The 24,084-nt window shown below is 42.4% G+C and overlaps 1 protein-coding gene across 1 annotated transcript; it reads right to left on the bottom strand.

Annotated features, from left to right (window-relative positions):
• Positions 1–1,703: 1,703 nt before the first annotated feature.
• Positions 1,704–24,084, bottom strand: ALG8 (ALG8 alpha-1,3-glucosyltransferase). Its single transcript, XM_006272442.4, has 13 exons — positions 23,923–24,084; positions 19,363–19,441; positions 16,483–16,676; positions 14,080–14,189; positions 13,399–13,466; positions 12,627–12,753; positions 10,173–10,276; positions 9,926–10,046; positions 9,487–9,626; positions 8,104–8,243; positions 6,393–6,490; positions 4,571–4,643; positions 1,704–2,336 (listed from the first exon to the last, which is right to left on the bottom strand). Exons 1-13 carry the CDS (start codon positions 24,015–24,017, stop codon positions 2,105–2,107), a joined length of 1,581 nt encoding a protein of 526 aa, XP_006272504.1. The 5' UTR covers positions 24,018–24,084; the 3' UTR covers positions 1,704–2,104.

The raw sequence follows: 24,084 nt of genomic DNA, 5'->3' as shown, positions 1-24,084 counted from the left end.
GCTGGTAACAGGTTTCAGCCACCTCACTGCTTCCCTTTGTCTGTCCAGGGAGGAGATGCTTAACATGGAGCTTTGCCTTCTCTAATTAACTTGCCTTCACAATGTCAAGCTGTAACCTGAAGGCCTGGGACCTCCACGGTTGTTTATTAAATATCTAAACCTGCTTTTAACACAGGAAATCGGCTTTTTATCAAACACCCAATATTATGAACCTGAACAGAAATGGCAGGAGCTGGTGCAAGTAGGAGATGCAGGAAAACCAGAGGACAAGCACTTCTTCCCGCTGGGTACTCAGTGGTCAGTTGTAGAAGCACTGCATATGAGCTAGGAGCTTTCACACCAGACTCTCACATGTTAATTGAACTTCATAAGCTGCGCTCTGGGCTCCACTGCCATATTATGTCCATTTTACAGATGGAAAACAGAGATGGATTGAAGAGTTTGCTGTACATTGCAACACTGAAGCAGTAAGAGAACTACAAATAAAGAGCATGAGGCACTAGCAGGTGTCAGAGAAATTTCAACAACTATCCAAAAACATCAAACAAGAAAGTTTTACCAAACAGAAATGTGCAGAGGGTAAAAAGCGGCAGTGGAAGCTGGTATTTTGGGCAAGCATTAAAAAAAAAAAAAAAAAAGCAAGCACCACTTCACTTATAACTTCACTACATAACAGGGATGCTGCTGATCTCTTCCATGCTACAGGTACCTGGAGATATTTTGCTGAGGGCAGAGAAGCATTTATTATCTCACAATATATTAAAATATTTGTGCTGGTTGCTTGGTGTCCTGCTTTTCTATTATGTAAACAGATGGCCGAGTTCTGGAAACAACAAGCCCTTAAACCATATTAACTACTAACATGGGATCCTATGTTTTATTGTAAATAAAGGCTGACCTCTTCCATGGGTGCTGAAGAGGCAGAGATCTGCTTACAAGTTGCTCCCTGAAAACCCTCCCTGAGACAGTTACAGGATCTGGCATCAGAAAAAGGTATCAGAAATACAGGATCTGGCAACTGTTTACTAGAACTAGGGAGATTTTAGGGAAAAGAATTTTCTCCATGTAGTAGGCAAAACATGCAATGTGAGTTCAAAAAGAGAGATGCACAGCTTAATACAGTTCAGCATCTAGGAACCTTGATTAAAAAGGCTGTGAACAGATTGTGGAAGTTGAACCTGTTCTCTGCCACTGCACAACCAGAGATGTAGAGGAATAGCTTTTCCTTTGGATGGGGGGCAGAGTTCACGTTATATAAAAACCCTTAATCTCTTCTGCTGTGTTTCCATTTCAAGTTATTTATATAAAATGTAATAGCGATAAAAATATCCCATGTTCTCCAACAGCAAGTTCCTTGTGCTTTTCTTGGAGGTACGATAATTGCTCTCTTTGTTTTTGAAGAGCTGGTCATCATTTAGTGCTGTCACTTTCCAAGGTGAGGTGGACTCAGGAATATGTCTGGTAACTGGGAAGTAGGGCAAGGGGTGGAAGGAACCAGTGCAGTAGAAACAGAATCAGGTTCATGTATGTTACTTCATCAGCATTTAAGAACTGGGTTTTCATACAAGTCTGGCCAAACAACTACTGGGCATAAAAACAGTTCACAATTTGACTTGAATTCATACACCTCCTTTGGAGAATAACTTTGCAGCAAAGCTCAAACATATCAGCTGCAAGGCTATTCAAGATGATGAATGCAGGAATATTAAAAAAGAATTTTATTTACATTTTCCACAGCACATGATTACAATGTTCTTGTCTACACAGCCATGATCCCTTACCAGTAGCCATATTTTCTTGAGGGCAGCAATCTGGACATTTTAAGCGGCCAATATTTTTTATATAATTTTTTTTCTCCATTAGATTTCACAGTTTATACATGGCAAGGAGCATCTCATGAGAAACGCAGTGTTTTAGACAGCTGCTTTGATCAGAGGTATAACAGTTGGATGGTACAGAGGTGCTGAAAAGCTGCACTTATGAGCCGAACAGTACACTGTACCGTTGGCTTTTCACTGCGGACGTGTCCTTGGAAGAAGACTCCCCCTAGTGCCGGATGGTCCACGTGAAGGGTTTTCTTGGCACTGATCCCAGTGATGCTTCTTTATTCTGCCTTCTGTCTGACAGTTGCTGATTCAGTCAAGACAGAGACATACAGTTTGAGCCAAGCATATGTGATGCCTAGAGCACAGTATACAGAAGTTAGTAACAAAGGGATAAAAGGCAATTTCAGTTTCCAGGGGCTCAAAGGGAATACAATTTCACAGAAGATTTCCAGAGGCACCAATGCAGTGAGGTAGAGGATTTCCAGCCAGTTCAGCAGAGGCCCATTTTTCCTGCGAAAGAGGAAATAAGTGGTTTCAGTGAAGAAACTGCAGGTTTTATTATTTTCCAGTTAACATGAAGCACGTTGGCTTCGCCCTGCCTATTCACTATGAACCAAGTCACAAGACTTTAAACCGCAATTAGACCTTTAAATACATGCACTTAAAGACACAGCTTGGGAGCATACTTTAAGTACAATGTAAAGCTAGTTTCTTTATAACACAGGATGATAACACCCAAATACAAGAGCCCACATTTTAGCAGGTTTGCATCTAGACTAGAAATCTGAGTAACCATTTCACGTCACCACGTGCCACTCCCACCCTATCAAAATGGAGGCCAAGAGGCCTTTCATAGTTTCAGAGGTACTTTCATTTGAAGCCACCTCTTCTACATCCAGGAAGTGGAGGAGATATCATGTCATTATTTCTGACCTTACATGTGACACATTGTAGAGGTCTCCAAATTGAAAGCAAGCTGTCAGACATTTTGTACAGGAACTAAGAACACAGCCATTAACACCTGCATGTGTACCTTTAAATGAATTTCATATTGTAATGAAGCCATTAAGAGAAGCCTTGGGAGACTATTCTCATTGTCCCTAAGCTGTTCCTGATTATCTAAGATCAGGACTAGCAAAGTGATATAGCGCTAAGCACTACAGAGATCTAAGCTTTGTAGGAGCAGAATTTCAGAGCTTTGCAGAAATGGAAGTTCAACTAGAAGGCTGACAATTACTGTATTTACTCAGTTCTAAGGTGAGGCTTTGTTTCCTGCTATTTAACATAGGGGGAAGCCCCTCATCTTAGAACTGAGTATGAGGGCAGGGGCTGGGGGGAGGTGAGGCAACTGCTGTGGCTCAGGCTCCAGCTCCTACCCAGGGTCTGGCTATAACCACAGCTAGTGCCTGCTTCCCTGCCATCTTCCAGTTGCAGTCTCTACTCCCCCACCTGTCCCTCTCCCATTGCTCTGTACCAGCAAGCTCCATCCACGCTGCAGCCTGGGGCACTGAGCATGGCCCCAGATGGCCTTGTAGCAGCAGCATGCAGCCTACATGGCTGCTTTGGGGCTGCGGCCCTGCTCAGCGCCCCAGGCTAGAATGGGGATGGAGCATGCGGAGGTAGAGGGGAAAGGGGCAGCCCAAGACTGTGCGGGGAGGCAGTAGACTGCTTGACCTCCCCACACCACCTGTTTCCCCAGTGCCTGCCCGCTGCAGGGGTGGGGTGGGGGGATAAATGTATACATTTTCCATGTACAGAATGTAATTATTGGAGGATTGTCTTAAATTCAGTGTTGTTTTAGATTTAAGAAAATACAGTAAATCAAACTGCAAGAAGAGAAATGGACTGTCTTTTCCAAGCAAACACCATTGCTTTCTCCAGCTCATACAACCCCTGGACTAGGGGCTGAAAAATTGCGGTCAGAACCAGTATGCCAGCCTTAACAGGGACAACTGGTTTTCATTGATGCAGGGAACACTCATCTTGTCAATATTAAATCAATAAAGGCACACTAGGATGTCTACTTTAACAAAACTAGGACTGTATCTTTGTTTATATTATCCCTGTAGTGTTTTTAATTAAAGATTTGATGATAAGGGTGTATGAAAGTTCATGAGCTATTTGGGGGGCTTGACATTAGTCTGTTAGTCCAAAAAGTTTGTGAGCCATTGTGCTAGAATCTAGATGATGCAGTGGGAGACACATCAGACTTGCTAAGGCATGTGGGTGGCCCGTCATTTCAGTGAGGATTGCACCTGCAGTTAATGCTTAGTCCTTTGCTGATATTTGGTTGCCAAAACATTTGGTGTTTCCATGGCAAATTGCACTAAACTAACAATGCAGTAGCACATTAAATATACACATTAAATGATTTCCTTAAAAAGAAAATCAAGTATGTGAAAAGTTAAGTGAGTTTTACCGATTGTGAAAGCTATTGTGCCGATTGTCTAGAGATTGAAATCAGTCTCTAAAACAGAGAGAGATTATACACTGGGGCATTATAATTCATTTGCCCTGGCAATATTTCCACTCAGCTGCGCATTCACCATCTTGAAGGCCAGGTAAGTACTTCAGTTGGTCGATATTCCACCACTGTCTTGTCTCACGACAAAGGTGTCCAGTATCTGAAGTGGACAGCTGTCTACTGGGCACAGGACCAAGACTTCACCCTTTGGGTCCTCCCACTAATACAAGCCAAACGCTTCAACAGTAGCCTAGGTGTTAAATATTCATTCAGTTATTACCTGAACAAAGTCCTCAGTGAAGAGAAGCTATAGACTGTGAACAGCAGCATTAGCAGTATTTTAATTGGAAGTTCTGAAATGTAAGAAATATTTTTAAAACGGAGCACACATGCAATACTTCATTTTATCGTGTGTGCTGTAGCATCCTCAAGGTCACACTGTGAAAGATCATATTAACACCTTCACTATTTAATGAATGTTGCCTTTAAAGGAAAGGAGCAGACATCCTACTTACATAACCATGGGCTATTTAGTGTTTGACTACTTAATGTACTATTCAGTCATTTCACAGTGATCTGATACTTTCCCCTTTAACATATTTTTACACATTAAATTTTTCATTTTAGGTGATTAGCGCACAATGTTAGTATTGTATAATGACTAATATAACTGATACTTAGGCTATGTACAGGCATTGTTTCCATTGGGAGGGTCGCCACTCTCCCAGTAAAACTACAAGTGTCCAGGCATTCATCAAGTTTCTCCTGTAGGAAAGAATCCCTGTATGCTTCCCCACTGGTTGACTCCTCCTGGTCCTGGGAAGAGTCAAGTGGCAGAGAAAGGCTCCCATGTCTTCCCCAGACTGGGGTCACTTCAGTCTGGAGAAAACACCAGGGGCATTTCCCTGCTGTTCCTGCCCCTTCCTTAGACTAGGAGGGAAGAACCAGCAGACTGGGGTCTCAGGAGCAGGCTGGGGGTTTGCCTTTCTGCTCCTCTCCTGAAGACTGGGAGCAGAGTAGAGAAGAAGCTGCTTGCTACTCCCCAGACAGGGCTCCCTGACCTGGGGAATGGATTGAGGGCTTTGCTCCCCACCTGCTCCCCAAACCCCAGTTTGGGGAGGCACAGGGAGTCTTTCCCTGAAATTCAACTCCCTCCTCGGGGTGAGAGTAGAACAGCCACTGCTCCCCATGCCTTCCTAGTTGCAGGCTGAGCACTTCAATGCTCCCTCTCCCAGAAAGATTTCTAGTGGTGGAAATTTGTCAGGAATTCTCTACAGCAAGAGATGAATGCCTGTTTATGACTTTAGATACCACCTAGTTTGGCTAATAAACAAGGCTACTGGAAAATGTCATCTATAAAACTAGAAATGGCCAGTAGGTTTTTTTCCCCTAATTAGCAATTTTTTTTTAAATAAAGAGGAAATGTTATACCAAAACAGTTAAGAGGAAAAAGGAAGCTTTTCTTTTCTTAAGAGCACAGACTCTCTGTTCCAGGGAAGTTGTGGGATATCCTTCACAGGAGGTTTTCAAGAGGAGGCTGGAAATGCATTGGACAGGGACTATTTAGGAGCTGTGTTCATGCAGCAGTTGGAATGGATGACCCCTGAGGGCCCTGACAACCCTATGCTTCTAAAAAGTAGCATTGCCAGATACTGAAAAAGGAACTCCAAATCCAGATACCCTCTGGCAGAAAGATGCTAATCATTATGTATAACTTGGAAGGTGAGGACTCTCCAAAATGTGGCTAAACCACAAGGGGGAGAGAGCATTTACCAGGTTCTCCCCTGCACCCTATCCCCCATCTTTACTTAAATACTAGGAGTCTGATCATAGAAACAGTGTGCCAGGGCCTCAGTGCTTCCTCTCTGGACTAAATCATTTTTGGTTTAGGAAAAAGATCACACTTGTTTGCATAGCCCCCAAATCACACTGTGCTCCATGCATTCTTGTTACTGAATTCAACTGAATTTCTTCTCTTTCACTGGTCACCTTTTCTGACATTGCCTGTATAATAACCAAGGTCTGGCACCAAATCATCTTTAGAAAAACAGAAAGAAAAGTCAAATGGAAACAGGGGAGGAGGAGGAAGCATGAGGCTTTACCTGGTGCTGTAAACAACAATGGGAAGAGTGAAAAGTGCCCTGTAGTCGTTAGAATCAGATAGAGGCCAGCATCTTTTGCTCTCTGCACAGACAATAAGCTAAAATATAAAAGAATTTTGATTTAGATTTTTGCTTCTTCAAAAATAACTTCATTTTTTTTAATTGTGCAAGTCCCTGGAGATGGAGCCTGAAGGCAGGTGGATGGCTGCAGCAGCAGCGTAAGTAGACAGTGCTACACCAGGACTGGATGGTGTTAAAAAAAAAAAAAAAAAAAAAGGAGCTTAGGAGAAGCTCAACAATTCTGGGACTCAGATTTCTACAGAGACTCCGCTATCTGGTCACTACAACCTGGATGACATGTCTTTCCCATAAAACATGGAAGGAACTGCAGGGAAGGAACTGTAGAAAAGAGCAAACCAGAAGTTTAAGCTGTAGCACAGCTACAGAATGCAGTTCAAGGATGGAGCTGAACACTAACACTGGATGTTGTGCAGGTTTCACTCTAATGTCATTCCCCTATTCCAATTGGCTTTTTGTTTCAACCCCTCCCTATCTTTCCATTAATTAATCCCCTCCAAACAAAAAACCACCACTGTAATGTTTTAAAAATGAATCAGAACCAAAGTATTGGGGAATCTGAAGTTTGCAGACTTTGCTTGTAAATTATCTTAGCCTCTGACTTACCCTATTTAGACTGTAAGCTGTTTGGGGCAGGGACTAACCTAAATCCTATGCTAAGCAGCTCACAGAATGGGTCTTTGTCCTTAACTGTGTCCTAGACACACTATGTTGTAGTAAGATTGGAGTGCCAGTATAACCATGAAGGTCAGGGAAACATATAAGAGGCAGGGGGCTGTTGTGAGATCTTTTACTGGCCCACCTATTTCAACCATGCATTTGCTCCTGTTAAAGATGTTACAGAAAACCCTCGTTCCTGGGAACTACCATAAACATGTTAAATAAAAATGGTAAATAGCACAGTCCTTTTTGATCAGAGAAGTGACAGAGCAACTCAGAGGTCAAAAAATTAGCCCTCAAATGTAACCTACTGCAAAGTGAATCTCAGAACTTTGTTCAAAATGGAAAGAAAGATGAGGAAAAAAAATGTAGGGGAGTCAATACTCCCAAATTTCTCTCTCACTCTACTACTAACTTGTTAAAGCAATTTGTTCAAGAACACATTGTTTCTCCTCACCTCTGCTGCGTGTACTTTAGTATAATACTTAGCTATGTCAGAGGGCTATTGTGGGAATTAGCAGCTATTAGAAACCTTTCATCCAAAAGTTTCCATAAATTAAAGGTCTTTTTTCTTTTTTTAAGAGGATGAACTGCTCAACAGTGTTGGAAGAAAACTACTTGTTTTGAGAAAAAATATTTGTGTTGCATTGACTTATGCATTATTGAACAGTTATGTGCTATCCTTTCAGCACCCACTTCTGCCACTGTGAGACACAGGCTTTTGGGCAAGATAGACCTATGGTCTGACCCAGTAAATGGCAGTTCTTATGCTCTTATGTAGGTGGCTGCTTTTAAGCAGTAAGTGACAGGATTCCTGAATGTAAAGCTCGTTTGAATGTTTCAGGATGAACATTTCCATGCAAAGTATGGATTCTCTGACAAAAATCTCATCATATGGAAAAGGTCAAAACCTCCTGACAGGCTTATCAACCTGTCATAAGTCTGAGAAACTGCCATGTAAGTAGTCACTCACCTTAGGGGAAGAATAGCAAGGAGTATTGCTTTTTCGTGCACATGCCAGCCAAACATGAAGGAGCTCAAGGCACAAAGTATCAGGCACTGAAGGAATCCCCTGGGCCCTTGAGGTTTAAACCAAAGACAGAAAACAGAGGGCTAGAAACAATAGGCAGAAACAAGACTTCAGTGTAAAATTTCACAATTCTGGATACAATCCATTGTCCTTATGACAATTACTGATATTACTGACAAGTGCAAATGAATATCCAGCTCCAATTCTACTTTGGAGGGAATTTGTAGCAAAGGAAGAGGTATGTATTTTGGCTGAGTAGATCTAATGGCTACAAAAGGTGACAAACAGATGACACTGGAGAACAAACTCTTCCTTCTATAAAGCAGGTATATGTGCAGCAGGAGCACAGCTTCAGTTGCACCAACAAGCCAATGGTGATTTGCATGACAGGGGACAATGGCCTCTGGGAATTTAACTTACCAAACCATTTCATTCAAGATACTGCCTAATTACTCAGTAACATTTGCCCAACTGCTAACTGAAATCTGTATGTTATCTAGACTGGAAGATCTCTTAATGAAATTGCTAATCTGAAGTTTCAATTTCCCATCTTTTATTACAAGAGAGATGAGCATCAAACTTAAGCCTGATGAAAAGCAAGAGATCTACATTATGCCTGGCTCCAGCTAATTCTACTGTGAACACAGCCAGTTTCCCTGACACTTGTCACTTATTCTCAGTCCAGCCTTGACAAACCTCTTGAATTCTAAAGCAGGTTACTTATCTACAGCAGGGCTGTACAACTTCTCAGTGTTTAGGGGCACAATAGGGCAAACCAAAGGCCTCCCTGCCATGCCCCCAGTGTTGTCCCTGTTGCACATCATGTGTGGCCAGTCCCCTCCCCATTGCTATACCACATGTACGGGCAGGCACTTCACTGAACATGCACTGCCCCCACTCCTGTCTCCAAGCCACAGGCTCCAGGGCACTGCACCACTTCCTAGAGCAAGCCCAGAAAACAGACGCCAGAAGAAAAGACCAGAAACCCTGGCTGTTGTTGCAGTAGGGTTCAAAGCAATAGGGGAGCAGCAGCCAGGCAGGAGACTAGGGTCTGCAGATTAATCCCTTGCAGGCCACATGAATGCCACATGCTGCCAGCTGGATGGCCCTGATCTACAGGATTATGTTTTGTTATACAGGGAGAAAAGAAAAAAAAATTGCAACTGCCTCAATATCTACCCTGATCATCATTTTTCAAGGCAAAGTTACTTAATTCCAGAGCAATAGGACATTGAAAGTGCTCACTAAAAACTTTTTACTCAAATGAGAAATAAAACATAGACAAAAAAAGTCTAAGTTCTAGGACTACCATTTGCTTAGATTTACCAATATAGAGACGACAGTACAGATTAATGTTGCAAAGGGTGTCACAGAAGGAAGGACAGTGTGCTGAAATTCTTGAACCAATCCTCCTGTCATGGCAGCCTTCTGCATCTTCTCAGGATCAAGGAATTTATATTTTACACCTGCAAGTGAAGATAAGTCAGAGAACTACAAGCATGCACAATTGTTACGCCAAATAAAGTTCTACAGTTGTGTTAATACATGTTTGCATTATTACAGACATTTTACTAAAAAACTGAGTAAATCAAACTACTTTAATAGCAGCAATTGGGAATCACACAGTTTCATAAAGCAAACAACTATGCAGATGTTTCAAATTCATGAAAGTCATGTAACAAATACAATTCTGTGTCTTGTTTCTCTCCCCCCAAGGGCATCAGAGCTAAATAAGCATTGAAAATACAAAGTGAATTTACTGTACCAATAACTGCTAATGCTTTGTCCACAGCATTGTACAAAGCCCAGAAATTAGGAGCCCAGTAAGCATGGCATAGCCCTCTCTTGAAGGGAAAAAGCCGTGAGATGAGTTGAGGTAGCTGGCCCTGTACAGAAAAACAACAGAAGAGATTACCCGTTTAGGAGATTCATTAGGCTTTTTGTTTCATTTCTGACATTAAACTTAGTTTACAGAAATATTTGAGGAGTGGGAGGGAAACTGAAGTCTTTACCAATACTATGAAGGGTCCCAATGAAAGAGCAGAAACAAGGCAGACAATCAATCCCAGCAGAGTTATGCGAAGAAAGCTGAAACTGCTCCATTTAAGGGATCCATCTACAGAACAACAGTCTTATTAATATAAATTGCTCTGGAATAGAAGGCAAAACATGTACTTTAACAGTCAGTGACTAGGACAGATATCACTAAGTCAGGGCTGCAGGCCACATCTAGCCCATGAAGAGTTAATGTGTGACCATTCCCCCCGCCCCCCAAGGCTCCTGTCCAGTCACATCCCTGCTCCTATTGCTCCAGCTGCTGTGGTGAAAGCAGCTTGGGTTTCTGGGGTAGGGTAGCATGGCAGGAGGCCCAGTGAACTTGCTTCCCCTGCAACAGAACCAGCAGGGGAAGGGGAAGGGCAGGGGGGGAGGTGGGCAGAAGAGAAAAAAGTCCCCACAGTGGTGGTAGCAGTGGGGGGCAAGAGGCTCCCACTGATTGTACAAACAGGGATCTGTACGCAGCAGGGTTCCCAAGGAGCCCTGCAGCATGCAGCCTGTACTGTATGTGGTCCTGCAGCCCCTGGCCACACCAAAGTTAGACAGCCCTGCACTAAGTGAAGGTTTTCAGTAAGTATCATTCTCAAACAGCTAGGTTCATAAATCTTGGTTATTCCTCAAACACTATACAGATCTACTCTACTCTTGGCATAGTCATTACAAATATATTATATTTATATAATATGGTAACATATTATTCATACCACTGACAATTCCATTTAAATGGGCACATTATAGTTATTTTATAAAGCTCAAGTTCTGTACAAGTTTAAAATGAGAAATGGCCTACATTTCTCATATTCCCTACAGTGGGGTTTTTTTGGTAAAAAACGCAAAAATATGGCCTACAGAAAGTTCTCCCCCCCTATTTTTAATTATGGACTACTTCCAGAAGTCATGTTAAGAACACAACTAGAATGTTTATTTTGCTTGTGCAACAAGAATTAAAGCTATTTTAAAGAATTAAAGTAATTATTTGTAAATAATGTATACACACATTTCCAGGAAATCTAATGTAAGATGAGGAGCTATTCCTTAGAAAAAAACCAGCACATTACATGCAGTTTAAAATGCCTACATTTTTACATCAGTTTTGAAAATCTATGATCTTTAACTGCTGTGCCTTCATGAGCATGGATATCCAACAGAACAACAATAAAAAAAAGATGCATTCAATACTGTTATATGTTATACGTTAGAAGGACACACAATGGCCCATCAGAATTTATCTCTACAGTATTTCAAAGTAGGAGTGAGGAGGGGGGAAATGAGGGGAATTAAATTCAGTCAACCTATACCTGTCCCGCCTTCCCTGTCCCCCTTGGCCTGAATTTCATGGTCACTGAATTTTCTGGCAGCAGAGTCTTAGTCTATTTTTTCAGTGAAATGTATACACCATTGACTGGTTGCATTTCGAGGCAGGCATGAGAAGGAATCTCTTAAATATTTGGACTGTATTTTTCACCCATCTGGATATAAGTAGTTCTTTTGGTGAAAATGAAAACCTAAAATTCAAAGCAGTTTACAAAAAGACAACCAATTCAGTGTGATTAAATCAGTTCCAAGTAAAGAAGGTAGTGACATGGATTCAACAACCACACAGTGGCTTATTCACTTAGCCAGTGACTGCCTGAATTCTCCCTGACGGGGGATGCAATTGTTTTCTACTGTAAACACCATTAATTTGTGAAATGTTGAAGTTTAAAGTAGTGAACATTTTTGCAATGTTTATTCCCATATACTTGCTCTTTACTATGCATAAAAGACCTACTCTAGTCTGTTCTGCCAATCTACTACCCACTCATTTAAATATTTAAAACTCACTCTTCTCTGTGATGCCCAGCAAAGTGGGTCATTCCTATAGTATTTCATCCTTATTTTCATATGCACGAGGAAATATTTACAGTAGCCCATCAGGATGTAAAGCAGAGGTAGGCAAAATATGGCCTGTGGGCTGGATGAGACCCGCCAGGCAATTCCATCCAGTCTGCAGGGCCTCTCTGTAAGCCCTGGCCCTGGGCTGCCCCTCTGCAAGTCAACGTGCCCCTGCAGGAAGTACAGCTCTGCTTGCTGGCAACCTGCCCCCCACCACACACACCCCAGCCTGGCCTGACCCACCCCAGCACCAAGCCCAGGGGCTCTGGGGACAAGAATCCTCTGCCTGGCAGAGCTTGTGCCCGGCCACCCCTTCCCCCTGTGGCTGTTCTCAGCCTCCCTCCCTGCCTGTGAGAGTGGGAATGCAGGGGAGGGCTCCACCAGGGACTCCCACTGGGGGAAAGGGATGGGAGTGTGGGGGCTGTGGCTACAGGGCCGAGTGGGGCAGATCCTGCACTCTGCCCCTATGCATGGCTGGGCCCTCAGGTTGGAGCACTACGGGGCCGGACTATAGCGCAAACATTAACTGCACTTACCTGCTTTATTTTCAGTAAAGCAATAGGATCGTAGCAAGTATACACCATAGGCTGGGGCTACGTAGATGTAGATGTGCTTGAAATGTAGGAGAACAGCAAACAGAGCAGCCCCTTCCAAATGCCTTTCCTAAAGGAAAGGAGTGGTTTTGTAGTTATAAAAAAAAAAAAAATGAGGTCTGAAATCAACCCTAAACTACCTTTTTTACTAAGTTTTAATGGCATCCCTCCTGCATTGTTTAAAGGAAAAAATATATATCTTACAGCAGTGAGAAGGGGAGCCCATGTGCTCATTTATCAGGAGTAAAAGACAACAACAGTACTAGGTAGATGCAAAGCACAAGATAATTTCCTGCCCCTCTACCAGGGTGCTAGCATTCAGTAGGTTTCTTGTTTCTTTGTTGCTGCAGACATACTCTCCCAGAAAGACAAGTTTTTTTTCTGTCTAAGGTAGCTCCCTCCAGAAAAGCTGATATAACAGCCAGGGTGGGGAGGAATATGCTGTTTTGCTAACCGCAGGGATACACAGATCCTTCCTTCACAGAAAGACAGGAAGACTGTATCCACAGCACAGCTAATATTTTTATGGCCAGATCTGAACTCTCAAGAATAGCACAAAAAATCCTACAATGTTTGATTTTAGCAGACAGCAGTTCACTCCTTTGGTTTCAAATGAAGCAAGCCCATGAAATAGTTTACACTTTTATTAGAAATTATTTTTTGAAAATGTCACACACAACAAATGACAAAAAACAGAATATTTGATTTTAGTTACCTGAAACAGGCGAGCAACAGAAAGAAGCATTAATCCAAATAAAAATCCATTGTACTGAAAGTGAATATCTAAGCATGAATCAAGGAAGAAGTAGAGAATGCTTTTCCATCACTGCTTGCTTAAAGAGACATGAAAGGTTATCTAGTTGATAAAAGACAGTCAAATGGAGCCATGACCCAGAAATGACTTACATTATTACCCTAGGTTATCTGAATATTAGGTAAGTGCATAAACTGCTTACATGCACAGCACTGCACTGCACTGTAACTAACTGTGCACCCTTCAGCTGCACCAGAAACAGTGAAAGAGAAGTAGCTATACAAGGGAGCTTATTAGAAGCCAAGTGGCAGGAGCCAGGCAGTTTTACTGCTTTCTCTCCTCATTTTCAAAGCTTCTAAGAGCAGCCTTAACAGTGACTATTAGATGCCCTGAAAATGAGGCAGAAGTTTCAAAGCTCAATGTACTTAACTAGCACTGATTATCTGAATAAAGTGTGGATAAGTGCACACACCGAGTAAGTGCAGAGCCGTTTTTCAATCCCAAGGTCATAGTCCTCTTAGAGGATGTTGTACAAGATCAATAATACCATTGTAACCATATATTCAACAACTAGTGGTTTTATGCCACACATCTGTTTGTGGTATCCGTCTTCCTTTTTCGGACAGCTAACTGAAAGGATACGATCCACAATTAACAAACCAAAGTTCCATAACAGCAGCACAGCAAGAACAAACATTGGTTTTTCCAGAAGGTCTTTTCCAATTCGTTTCCCACTTACACACCTGCAGCATCTGAACAAGGGAGAAATGAAACAGTAATGCAAAGTCATTTATTTTGGCATCTATTTTATTAGCACAAGTGCTGGTCTCTTCAGGCAAGTACTGCCATTTCTCATTTACTAACCTACAGCAAAATGGTTTTCTGCTAGTGTTCAAGCAAACAAATAAAGGGAAAAAATGATTTGATACTATTTAGTGTTGAACTAGAAATATCTTTTTCCTAAAAATGGGAACAGTTCTGCATTCCTTTTACACATCTCTGAAGGCCCTATTAGTTTCTTCAAGAGAAAAAGTGCCTCAGGCAGAATTTACACAATTCTTGAATCTCAATGTAGAAAAGGAAAAATCTTCTACAATCATAGTAAGGCCTTTAAGCATATTATTATTTTTTTTTAATTAGTTGTTTTTGCAGTCTCTTTTTCTAGAGAAGACAGACAGAATAACTTGTTTATTATAGAATCAGTAAGTTTTATTTCCACATTTTCATGCACTAGCACAATATTACAGTGTTTAAAATGGAATATTTAAGATAATATCTGAAATCATTTCTATTGAAAGTGTACTAAAAATGGAAAAAAATTAGACCAACAGACATTTCCTTTATTTTGAAATAAAATCCTTGCTATCTTGCTTCTTAATATGAAGCGTATTATGCTGGTTAAACTAGATACGTTTGAAATCTATTAAAGATTTACGCTGAACTGAATGCAGTAGTGTCATTTTAAAAGGGTAAGTTCATTACATTAAGTCAAAGAGAGCCTATTCAACAGTTCTCCCAATTATACAGTTGGCTCATTAAAACAGTGGGAGCCAAAGTAAGCCCTATGCCCTCCCCAAGTACTACTCCAATCTCCTTTTCCTGCCTGACCTGCCACTTTGATCTCTCCCTGCCCTCTTGTTCTGCTTTCTGCTGCCTGCTCTATTTTCCAAGCACTACACCGTAGAGGCACTTGGGGCATGTTTGATGCAGACTGGCCACCCCTGCAAGAGAAGATATATCACAGAAAATCCCTACCTCTAGTATTAAGTCAAAAGATACTTAAATACAAGAAACTACATACATGTACTATATCTTGAGACAGAGACTCAGAGAAAACCAGGATCCCTGCTGATTACTCTGATAAAAAAAATCTCCAGTGTTTGGATTAAAAAAAGTAACCTAAACTCGACACTTTTCCATGATAAAATGAAATATCACTTGTGTGTGCGTGTGTGTAACTGCATGTACGTAGTTTCTTGTATTTAAGTATCGTTTGACTTAATACTAGAGGTAGGGATTTGCTGTGATATATCTTCTCTTGCAGGGGTGGCTAGTCAGCAGCAAACATGCCCCAAGTGCCTCTACGGTGTAGTGCTTGGAAAATAGAGCAGGCAGCAGAAAGCAGAACAAGAGGGCAGGGAGAGATCAAAGTGGCAGGTCAGGCAGGGAAAAGAGGTTGGAGTAGAACTTTGGGAGGGCATAGGGCTTTTATTTATTCCTTTATTTATTTATATTAGTGGTGTTTCATTTTAATCGTGGAAAAATGTGGAGTTTAGTGTACTTTTTTAAATCTGAAAATTGGGGATTTTTTTTTTTTAATTAGAGAAAACCAGGATCCCTGGCAATCAGCCCTTCAGGCCATGTTTTACAAAGAATAAATGGGGTATTACTGTATAAGACCTAGTTACAATATCCTTGTGGCAGGCAATATGCCTTTTTTCTTCCCTTTCAACACAAGACATCACTCCCTCTCTTTCTCACGCATGAACATGCACGTTCCAACTGTAAGGTATATCTGAATACACTAGGTATTTTTATTTTCATCTGACTGTATGTCATGTTTAGCTTTTACTGAGAAGAGCAACAGAAAATAGAATGACTTAATATATGACAGGAGAACACATTAAATAGAAGCAAGGAAGTGACTCATTTAAGAATCACCATAGGATGATTAGAAGACCATTTGGGGTCATCCAGAGTAACCCCCTAATTCTTTCAGAATTCACCAGCCAAATGCACAACAAATGCACAACATGTTAACAAGGTAGCTAATGTGTAAAACATACAAGCTCACGTTTTATTATTATTTTATCATTAATTTTATTTTATTATTTAGAATTATTATTAGCAGCAGCCCTTCCAGGAACAATAGGAAAAAAATACCTTCTCTTAGCTCCACACCCTCATTTGTTCCTGACATAGGCTTCAGCAACTGTGCTGTTCCTATAAATTTACAAACCTAAAGCAATCTTTTGTGATGAGCGCATATCTTTAAAAACAATATTTTAAACAGACAACATATGAAACAGAACAATTAAGACTTACTCATGAACTGCATATATAAAGAGAGTATCTGTAAGGATGACGGAGAGTCTTTGGAAGAGGACAGTGGCGTGACTGGCATAGTTCAGATTTTGGATAACCAACATTTCTGGGTCAAAGTATTTGGCAATGTGTGACAGTGCACATTCAAACCAAGCAAAGAAGGGAGGGTAGTCCAAGGTCCACTCAGAAGTTGCCTAAGGACAAAAGAAGATTTAATATATTACAAATGAATATCAAGGCACAGTTGTTTAGAGTGATCATGTACACAGAGCTCCTCTCAATTAGATCCAAAGTGGAACAGCTGCAGCAGAGAGAAAAGACTGATGTCATATATCTTGACTTCAAAAAAGCCTTTGATCTGGTATCCCATGATCACCTCTTGGAGAAACTGGCCAATTGTCGCCTTGGGTCCACCACAATCCGCTGGCTGGGAAACTGGCTCCGTGGTCGGACCCAGAAGGTGGTGGTTGACGAAAGTCAATCGTCATGGTGCCCTGTGACTAGTGGGGTCCTCCAAGGCTCTGTCCTTGAACCCATATTGTTCAACATCTTCATTAATGATGTGGACACTGGAGTCAGAAGCGGACTGGCCAAGTTCACTGATGACACCAAACTTGGGCAAAGCATCCTCACCAGAAGACAGGAGGGCAATCCAGGCTGACCTGGATAGGCTCAGCAAATGGGTGGACGAGAATCTGATGGTATTTAACACTGAAAAATGCAAGGTTCTCCACCTTGGGAGGAAAAGCCTGCAGCATCCCTACAGGCTCGGCAGTGCTACACTGGCTAGCACTACAGAAGAAAGAGACTTGGGGGTCATCATTGACCACAAGATGAACATGAGCCTCCAATGCGATGCTGCGGCTAGTGAAGTGACCAAAACGCTGGCTTGCATCCACAGATGCTTCTCAAGCAAATCCTGGGACATCATTCTCCCCTTGTACTCGGCCTTGGTGAGGCCGCAGCTGGAGTACTGCATCCAGTTTTGGGCTCCACAATTCAAAAAGGATGTGGAGAAGCTTGAGAGAGTCCAGAGGAGAGCCACGTGCATGATCAGAGGTCAGGAAAACAGACCTTACAACGACAGGCTGAGAGCTATGGGGCTCTTTAGCCTGGAAAAGCACAGGCTCAGGGGTAATCTGGTGACCACCTATAAGTTTATCAGGGGTGACCACCAGTATCTGGGGGAATGTTTGTTCACCAGAGTGCCTCAAGGGATGATGAGGTCGAATGCTTTTAAACTACTGCAAGACCTTTTCAGGCTGGACATAAGGAAGAATTTCTTTACTGTCCAAGCCCCCAAGGTCTGGAACAGCCTGCCATCAGAGGTGGTTCAAGCACCTACATTGAACACCTTCAAGAGTAAATTGGATGCTTATCTTGCTGGGATCCTATGACCCCAAGTGGCTTCCTGCCCTTCGGGCGGGGGGCTGGACTCGATGATCTTCCGAGGCCCCTTCCAGCCCTAATGTCTTTGAAATCTATGAAAGACTTGAGCAGTTTTCTATGTAAAAATGGCCACGGCGACAGAGGAACAGGATACCCCTTGGGACTGATAACAGATCACAGGTAGCTTGTTACAGGTGCCTGGTTTATACCCAGCACATGTTGTAAAGGAGTGAAGAGTTACAATCTCACAGAAGTTTTGTGGCCTCCGTTCAAGCTGGACACCACAGTAATAGGCACAACAGGCAAGAACTTGAACAAAATAATTGACAGCGGACATTTGCTGACATCAGAAAACAGCAACTAATATCCTTATTGCAGCCTCAGCAGACTTATTTTGTTCTATATATGTCCTATAGACTTAACCATCCTTGTATACATCCATGTACCTTCCAACAGCACACCAGACACTGCTACCAACTCTCAGTCTCTCCAGAAAGAGATTTTGTGAGAAGTGCCGGGTTTCATGACGGTGTGTTTTCAGGGATTTTGTTAACGTACATACTCTTCTGTGTGCATGTTGTGTTGAAGAAGGACAATGTGCACTTTGAGCAGAAGGGGGTGAGACTTGCTACTGTTTCCTGTGAGAGTTTGTGCCAAACTTGAGGGAGCCTGTCTCCTGAGCAGGTAAGCTTTACCCTTGTGGCAGCAAGTTTCACTGTGCCTAATGAGTATAGAGTTGGTGACCACAGTCTTCATTCCAGAACCTTAGGGGATCTTTTAGATCCAGTATATCCAGACTACTGAGCACCTTAAATGTAAAGGATTTGCACCCTGAATTTAAATCAGTGTTTTGCGAGGAGCCAGTGTAAAAAGCTGTACCTGCTGAGGATATTTCTACAGGCATTCTGTATTAATTGGGTTTTTCATGGCCTGATGGCTTCATGCCCAAAAAACTATCCTCATGTTATCTCAAAAAGTGACCATTTAGATTATAAACGAGGAATACACACAAGCAGCACAAACGGGTTGCTCAAGAACCCCCTAGATAGACCTACAAACATATTCTCTTTTCCTCTTGCATATCCCTCTAAAATTCAACCTCTACTGTGATACCTACCCAGACTTACTAGTTGATAATGGCCAAGCAAATAGCAAGATAAAATTTCTGCTTAATCTCCTACAATTTACTCACTTTGTTATCGGGTCCTTCTTATGATCCATCTGAAATGCCTGTTACATTTTGTGATAATGTTAATTATGAGCTCTTTGTGATAGGTGCTGCCTTTCACTGAGTGCCCATACAGCACAGATCCATGACGCATCTCTAGCCATTACTGCAATACAGCCATCCCCAGTTACTAACATTATCCATGTGTATTTTCTGTGAAGAAAGGGCTATGTTCTCCAAGACGCAATAGGTGGGTGCCCGATATGCACCACACACAGGCACAATTTAAGGAGAGAGAAAAAGAAACAGAACAAAAAACTTACTTCATAGTACCATTGAGAGACTGGCAAGTTGTGAGTGATGGCAAGCCAATTTCTATGTACTTCAAAATCTGTGGAATGACTGTAAAGAACATTTGCATTAATTGTCTTTAAATCCACACTAGCCAATACAACATTTTCCAAAACATTTCATCATTTAAAGAAAAGAATAAAGAAACATCACTTTGTATTGGTAGAACAGCTGCCTTGTCACTACAGCTTTGATGCAGCTTGCAGAAATGAGTCCAAAAGAAGCAGGCGGAGTAGTAACAAGACACCACGAGTCACAGCTTGGTTTCTAAAATACTTTAGAGAAGGAGCACTAAAATCCAGTTATAGTTCAGTTTTTCTTGACAACAAGAGTCTTTTTTTTTAGAATGCCTGCTACTGAGAGGCTAAAAGTAAAGAATCAAATTATGCTACCAAATACCTTGAAAAACATAGAAATTTAAAAAAACAAATTAACTACATGGAAAGACTCATTGCAGCCAATATTCTTATTGTACAGGAAACCTGAAAATGAGAACACATCTCACTGGGAAAAAAAGAGGACTCCTGTTACTCGGTAATGCAAAAACCATTAGCCAAGATATCGGAAGATACTTGTTAGATGTTCTGATCTGAAATGGCTTTCTGCCAAATTAAAGTTACATCATAAATATTCAGAAGTTTTGGTTACATTAAGGGTGGATTGTCTTAAGGTCTGAGTTCTATAATAACAGATCAATAAATATTTTAGTCCTTTGTTTGTGATAAAAAACTGTCTAGCAATGTATTTAAAACATAAAATGAACCATCCCAGCCTATAAGAGCAGAATCAAACAACGCATACATAAAAGAGAAAGGGAAAAAGCTTTAATGTACCTTAAAACCAAGGCTAAGCATCACCAGGGATCCTGGTTTTCTCCGATTTAAAAAAGTGCCCAGGTTTCGGTTAAAAAAGTAACCCCAAATCCACATTTTGTGATTTTAAAATAAAACACCTACACACATACAAGCACGCAATTAAAAAATATAAATATTTAAAGATATATATATAGTGGAACTCATGGACCTCCTACATCTAAAAAGAGAGGCGTATAGTGGATGGAGGACAGGAAACATCACTAAGGAGGAATATTCTGTACTGGTCTGCACCTGCAGGGAGCAAACTAGAAAAGCCAAGGCTGCAACTCAACTCCATCTGGCTGCACGAATCAAGGACAATAAAAAGTCCTTCTTTAGATATGTGGGAAGTCAAAAGAAAAACAAGGGCAACATTGGACCCCTGCTAAATCAGCAGGGGCAGCTGACTACCAACACTCAGGAAAAAGCCAAATTTGCTTAATGATTACTTTGCGTCAGTTTTTCACCAGCCCAAAGGGACCCTGATGTGGGATGACCGGGGTGAAGATGAATATATGCCCACCCCCATAAATCAGCTGGTCCGGATAGGTTGCACCCAAGAGTGTTAAAGGAACTGGCAGACATCATAGTGAAGCCACTGGCAAGGATATTCGAGCACTCGTGGTGCTTGGGCAAAGTACCTGAAGATTGGAAGAAGGCCAGTGTGGTGCCCATGTTCAAGAAAGGGAGGAAAGAAGACCTGGGAAACTACAGGCCAATCAGTTTGACCTCAATTCCTGGGAAGATTTTGGAAAAAATTATTAAAGAAACGATTCTTGACAGGCTAAGAGAAGGCAGTGTCCTGAGGGACAGCCAGCACGGGTTTGTTGCGGGTAGGCCTTGCTTAATGCAACCTCTCACTATTCTATTATTTCCTATGGGGAAAGTCATCCCAACTTACACAAAATTCCCCCGGAACACAATACTTGCATAAATCAGGGTTCTACTGTACTTTTTAATGTCTTCATAAGTGTCAAAAGTGGACTGGCCAAGTTCGCTGACAACACCAAACTTTGCGGAAGAGTCTCCACACTTAAGGATAGGCTGGTGATCCAGGCCAACCTCAATAGGCTTGCAAGGTGGGCAGATGAAAACCTGATGGCATTCAATACAGAGAAATGCAAGGTGCTCCACCTTGGGAATAAAAACCCACATCACACTTATAGGCTCGGCAATGCTACACTTGCTAGCACCATGAACAAAAGAGACTTGGGGGTCATGACTGACCACAAGATGAACATGAGCCACCAATGCGATACCGCAGCTGGCAAAGCGAACAAAACTCTGGCTTGCATCTTGAGTAAGACAAGACCCAGGATGTCATCCTCCTGCTGTACTTGGCCTTGGTGAGGCCACAGCTGGAGTACTGCATCCAATTCTGGGCTCCACAGTTTAGGAAGGATGTGGAGAAGCTTGAAAGAGTCCAGAGAAGATCCATGCACATAATCAGACAGCATGAGAACAGGCCTTATGAAGACAGGCTGCAAGCTATGGGACTCTTCAGCCTGGAAAAGTGCAGGCTCACGGGTGACTTGGTGGCAGCCTATAAGTACATAAGGGGTGTGCATCAGGATCTGGGGAAACATTTGTTCACCAGAGCACCCCAGGGGATGGTCACAAACTCCTCCAAGACCGTTTTAGGCGGGACATAAGGAAAAACTGCTTTACTGTCCGAGCCCCCAAGGCGTGAAACAAACTCCCCCCAGAGGTGGCGCAAGCACCTACTCTGGACACTTTCAAGAAACATTTGGACATTTACCTTGCTGGGATCCTTTGACCCAGCTGACTTCCTGCCCCTGGGGCAGAGGGCTGGACCTGATGAACTTCCGAGGTCCCTTCCAGCCCTAATGCCTATGAAATCTATGAATCTATGAAATCACAGAAAAATGTGGATCTGAGGTAATTTTTTTTAAATAAAAAAATGGGGACTTTTTAAAATCAGAGAAAACCAGGATCCTGGGCATTACACAGTATTAATACAGAGCTACTACTACAAATAGATTAATAGATTGTTATGGGCTGGAAGGAACCTTGCAGATCATTGGGTCCAGCCCCCCAGCTCTAGGCGGGAAGACGTCTCCACACTTAAGGATAGACTGTCCAAGCTCCTCTTGAAAACCTCCAGGGTAGGTGACTTCACCACCTCTGGAGGGAGTTTATTCCCAGCCTTGTGGGCTTGGACAGTAAAGAAGTTTTGAATACTTGCATAGACTTGTTTAGCAACTGAAAGCATTCAAACTTCATAATTTTAATAACAAATCTTAGGTGGAAATTTCACGAGTGCCAAAATGAACCTGAAACACAAAGTCCATTGTTTTCCTAACGGTTTACATGTTTTTGGGAAGCAGAGGTAGAGAAAAAAAAATTACACTAAATTTCTAAAGTAAATGTATGCTTTGAGTGCAGAACTATTGTTACTTAAAAAAGTAAATCAACTTGCACGAAGCCTCTATCTTACTGTGAAAGTTTTATGCAAACTATTTATTTCAAAAGCTAATACTTAAGTGGCTGTAAGGGTTTTACGCAAGACTGACTATGCTGCTTTCCTCAAAGAGCAAGAATCATACTTTGCCCATCTGGAACACATCAAACTTGAAATTTGGAGGGGGTCTGAACAGCAATTAGCCTGTTTCAGGCCATTTTTAAAGTCCCCTTCAGAATGAGCCCATTAATATTCTCTGTCCCATTCAACACTGCTTTTATTACAAGTTCAAATTTAACCCCCACCAGAATAAATATGGAAGAGAGATTCTCACTTATTTGTCTCAGAAATGATAAATTATGAACTTCAGGTTCCAGGAAAAAAAACCCACCCCAAACACTCCCACACCATTACACCCCACACTGCACTTCTAGTCCTTAAACTGCCTCTCCCCTCAGGTTTGGGACTCTGGGAAGAGTCAGAGCTGTCTACGCGACAAAATGCTGCAATGCGTGTAGTCCATTATATGCAAATTTGGCATCATTTTTATGGGTAAAAAGGCCAATCAAAGCGTAACACAGAATATTCGTATCATAGAAACGTGCACTTTGGGGAGAAATGGAACAGATCTGTAACCCACTGGCTGGCCCAAATACTGTCCTCAGCCACAGAAGGAAGAGAGTGGGGAGGTGACATAAGCACGGACTGGCAAACGCTGCTGCACTGAGTGAATCATTTATGAATCACGGGGCTGAAAGGGGCCTGGAGGCTCATTCACCACAGGGATGCCAAAAATACCTAGGGGGTGCCAGAAATACTGTTGATAAAACAAATCAAGCCCATGGAGTGCTAGGATCTGGCCCAGGGGCCTCAGACCAATCCCCCATAATGCACATGGAGCTGGTCACGCATGCATCATATGGAGCACCCCAGCCACATGCCTCCAGAGTGGAAGGAGAAATGTAACAAAATCCTCCAACAAGGGGAATCTTCACTTTCAAAATGGTAACAAATGCAGTTTTGCACATACACCATCAAAATCCTGGGGGTCTCGTTTTACTCAAAGTCCTGCTGTATTCGTGCAATTACGGTACCGAGGACAATCTGACAGCTCAGCAGCCATCACGCATGCGCACACCGCCACCCCGGCTGTACCCTGCTGCGCATGCGCGCCAGACGCGGGCGGCACTGCCCCCTCCCCACGCAGCAGGCAGGGAAGCGAGGGGCCGCCAGAGCCGCCGGCTCGGGTCCCTTACTAGGTTGGGATGAGGAGACATTTGAGGAGGGAAACCCCGAGCGCCAGAGCCGGGAACCAGCCGCCGCTTCCGCCTCCTGCCGCCGCCACCGCCATGTCACACCCGCCCTGACAGAACCGCTGAGGCGCCACTGCGCATGCGCAGACGGGAAGCGGCGAGCCC

The sequence above is a fragment of the Alligator mississippiensis genome, chromosome 1, assembly GCF_030867095.1.
Source record: "Alligator mississippiensis isolate rAllMis1 chromosome 1, rAllMis1, whole genome shotgun sequence".
In the NCBI taxonomy this organism is placed as follows: Eukaryota; Metazoa; Chordata; order Crocodylia; family Alligatoridae; genus Alligator; species Alligator mississippiensis.
Note: the sequence above shows the minus strand (reverse complement) of the source record. Positions and strands in the feature narration are given on the sequence as shown.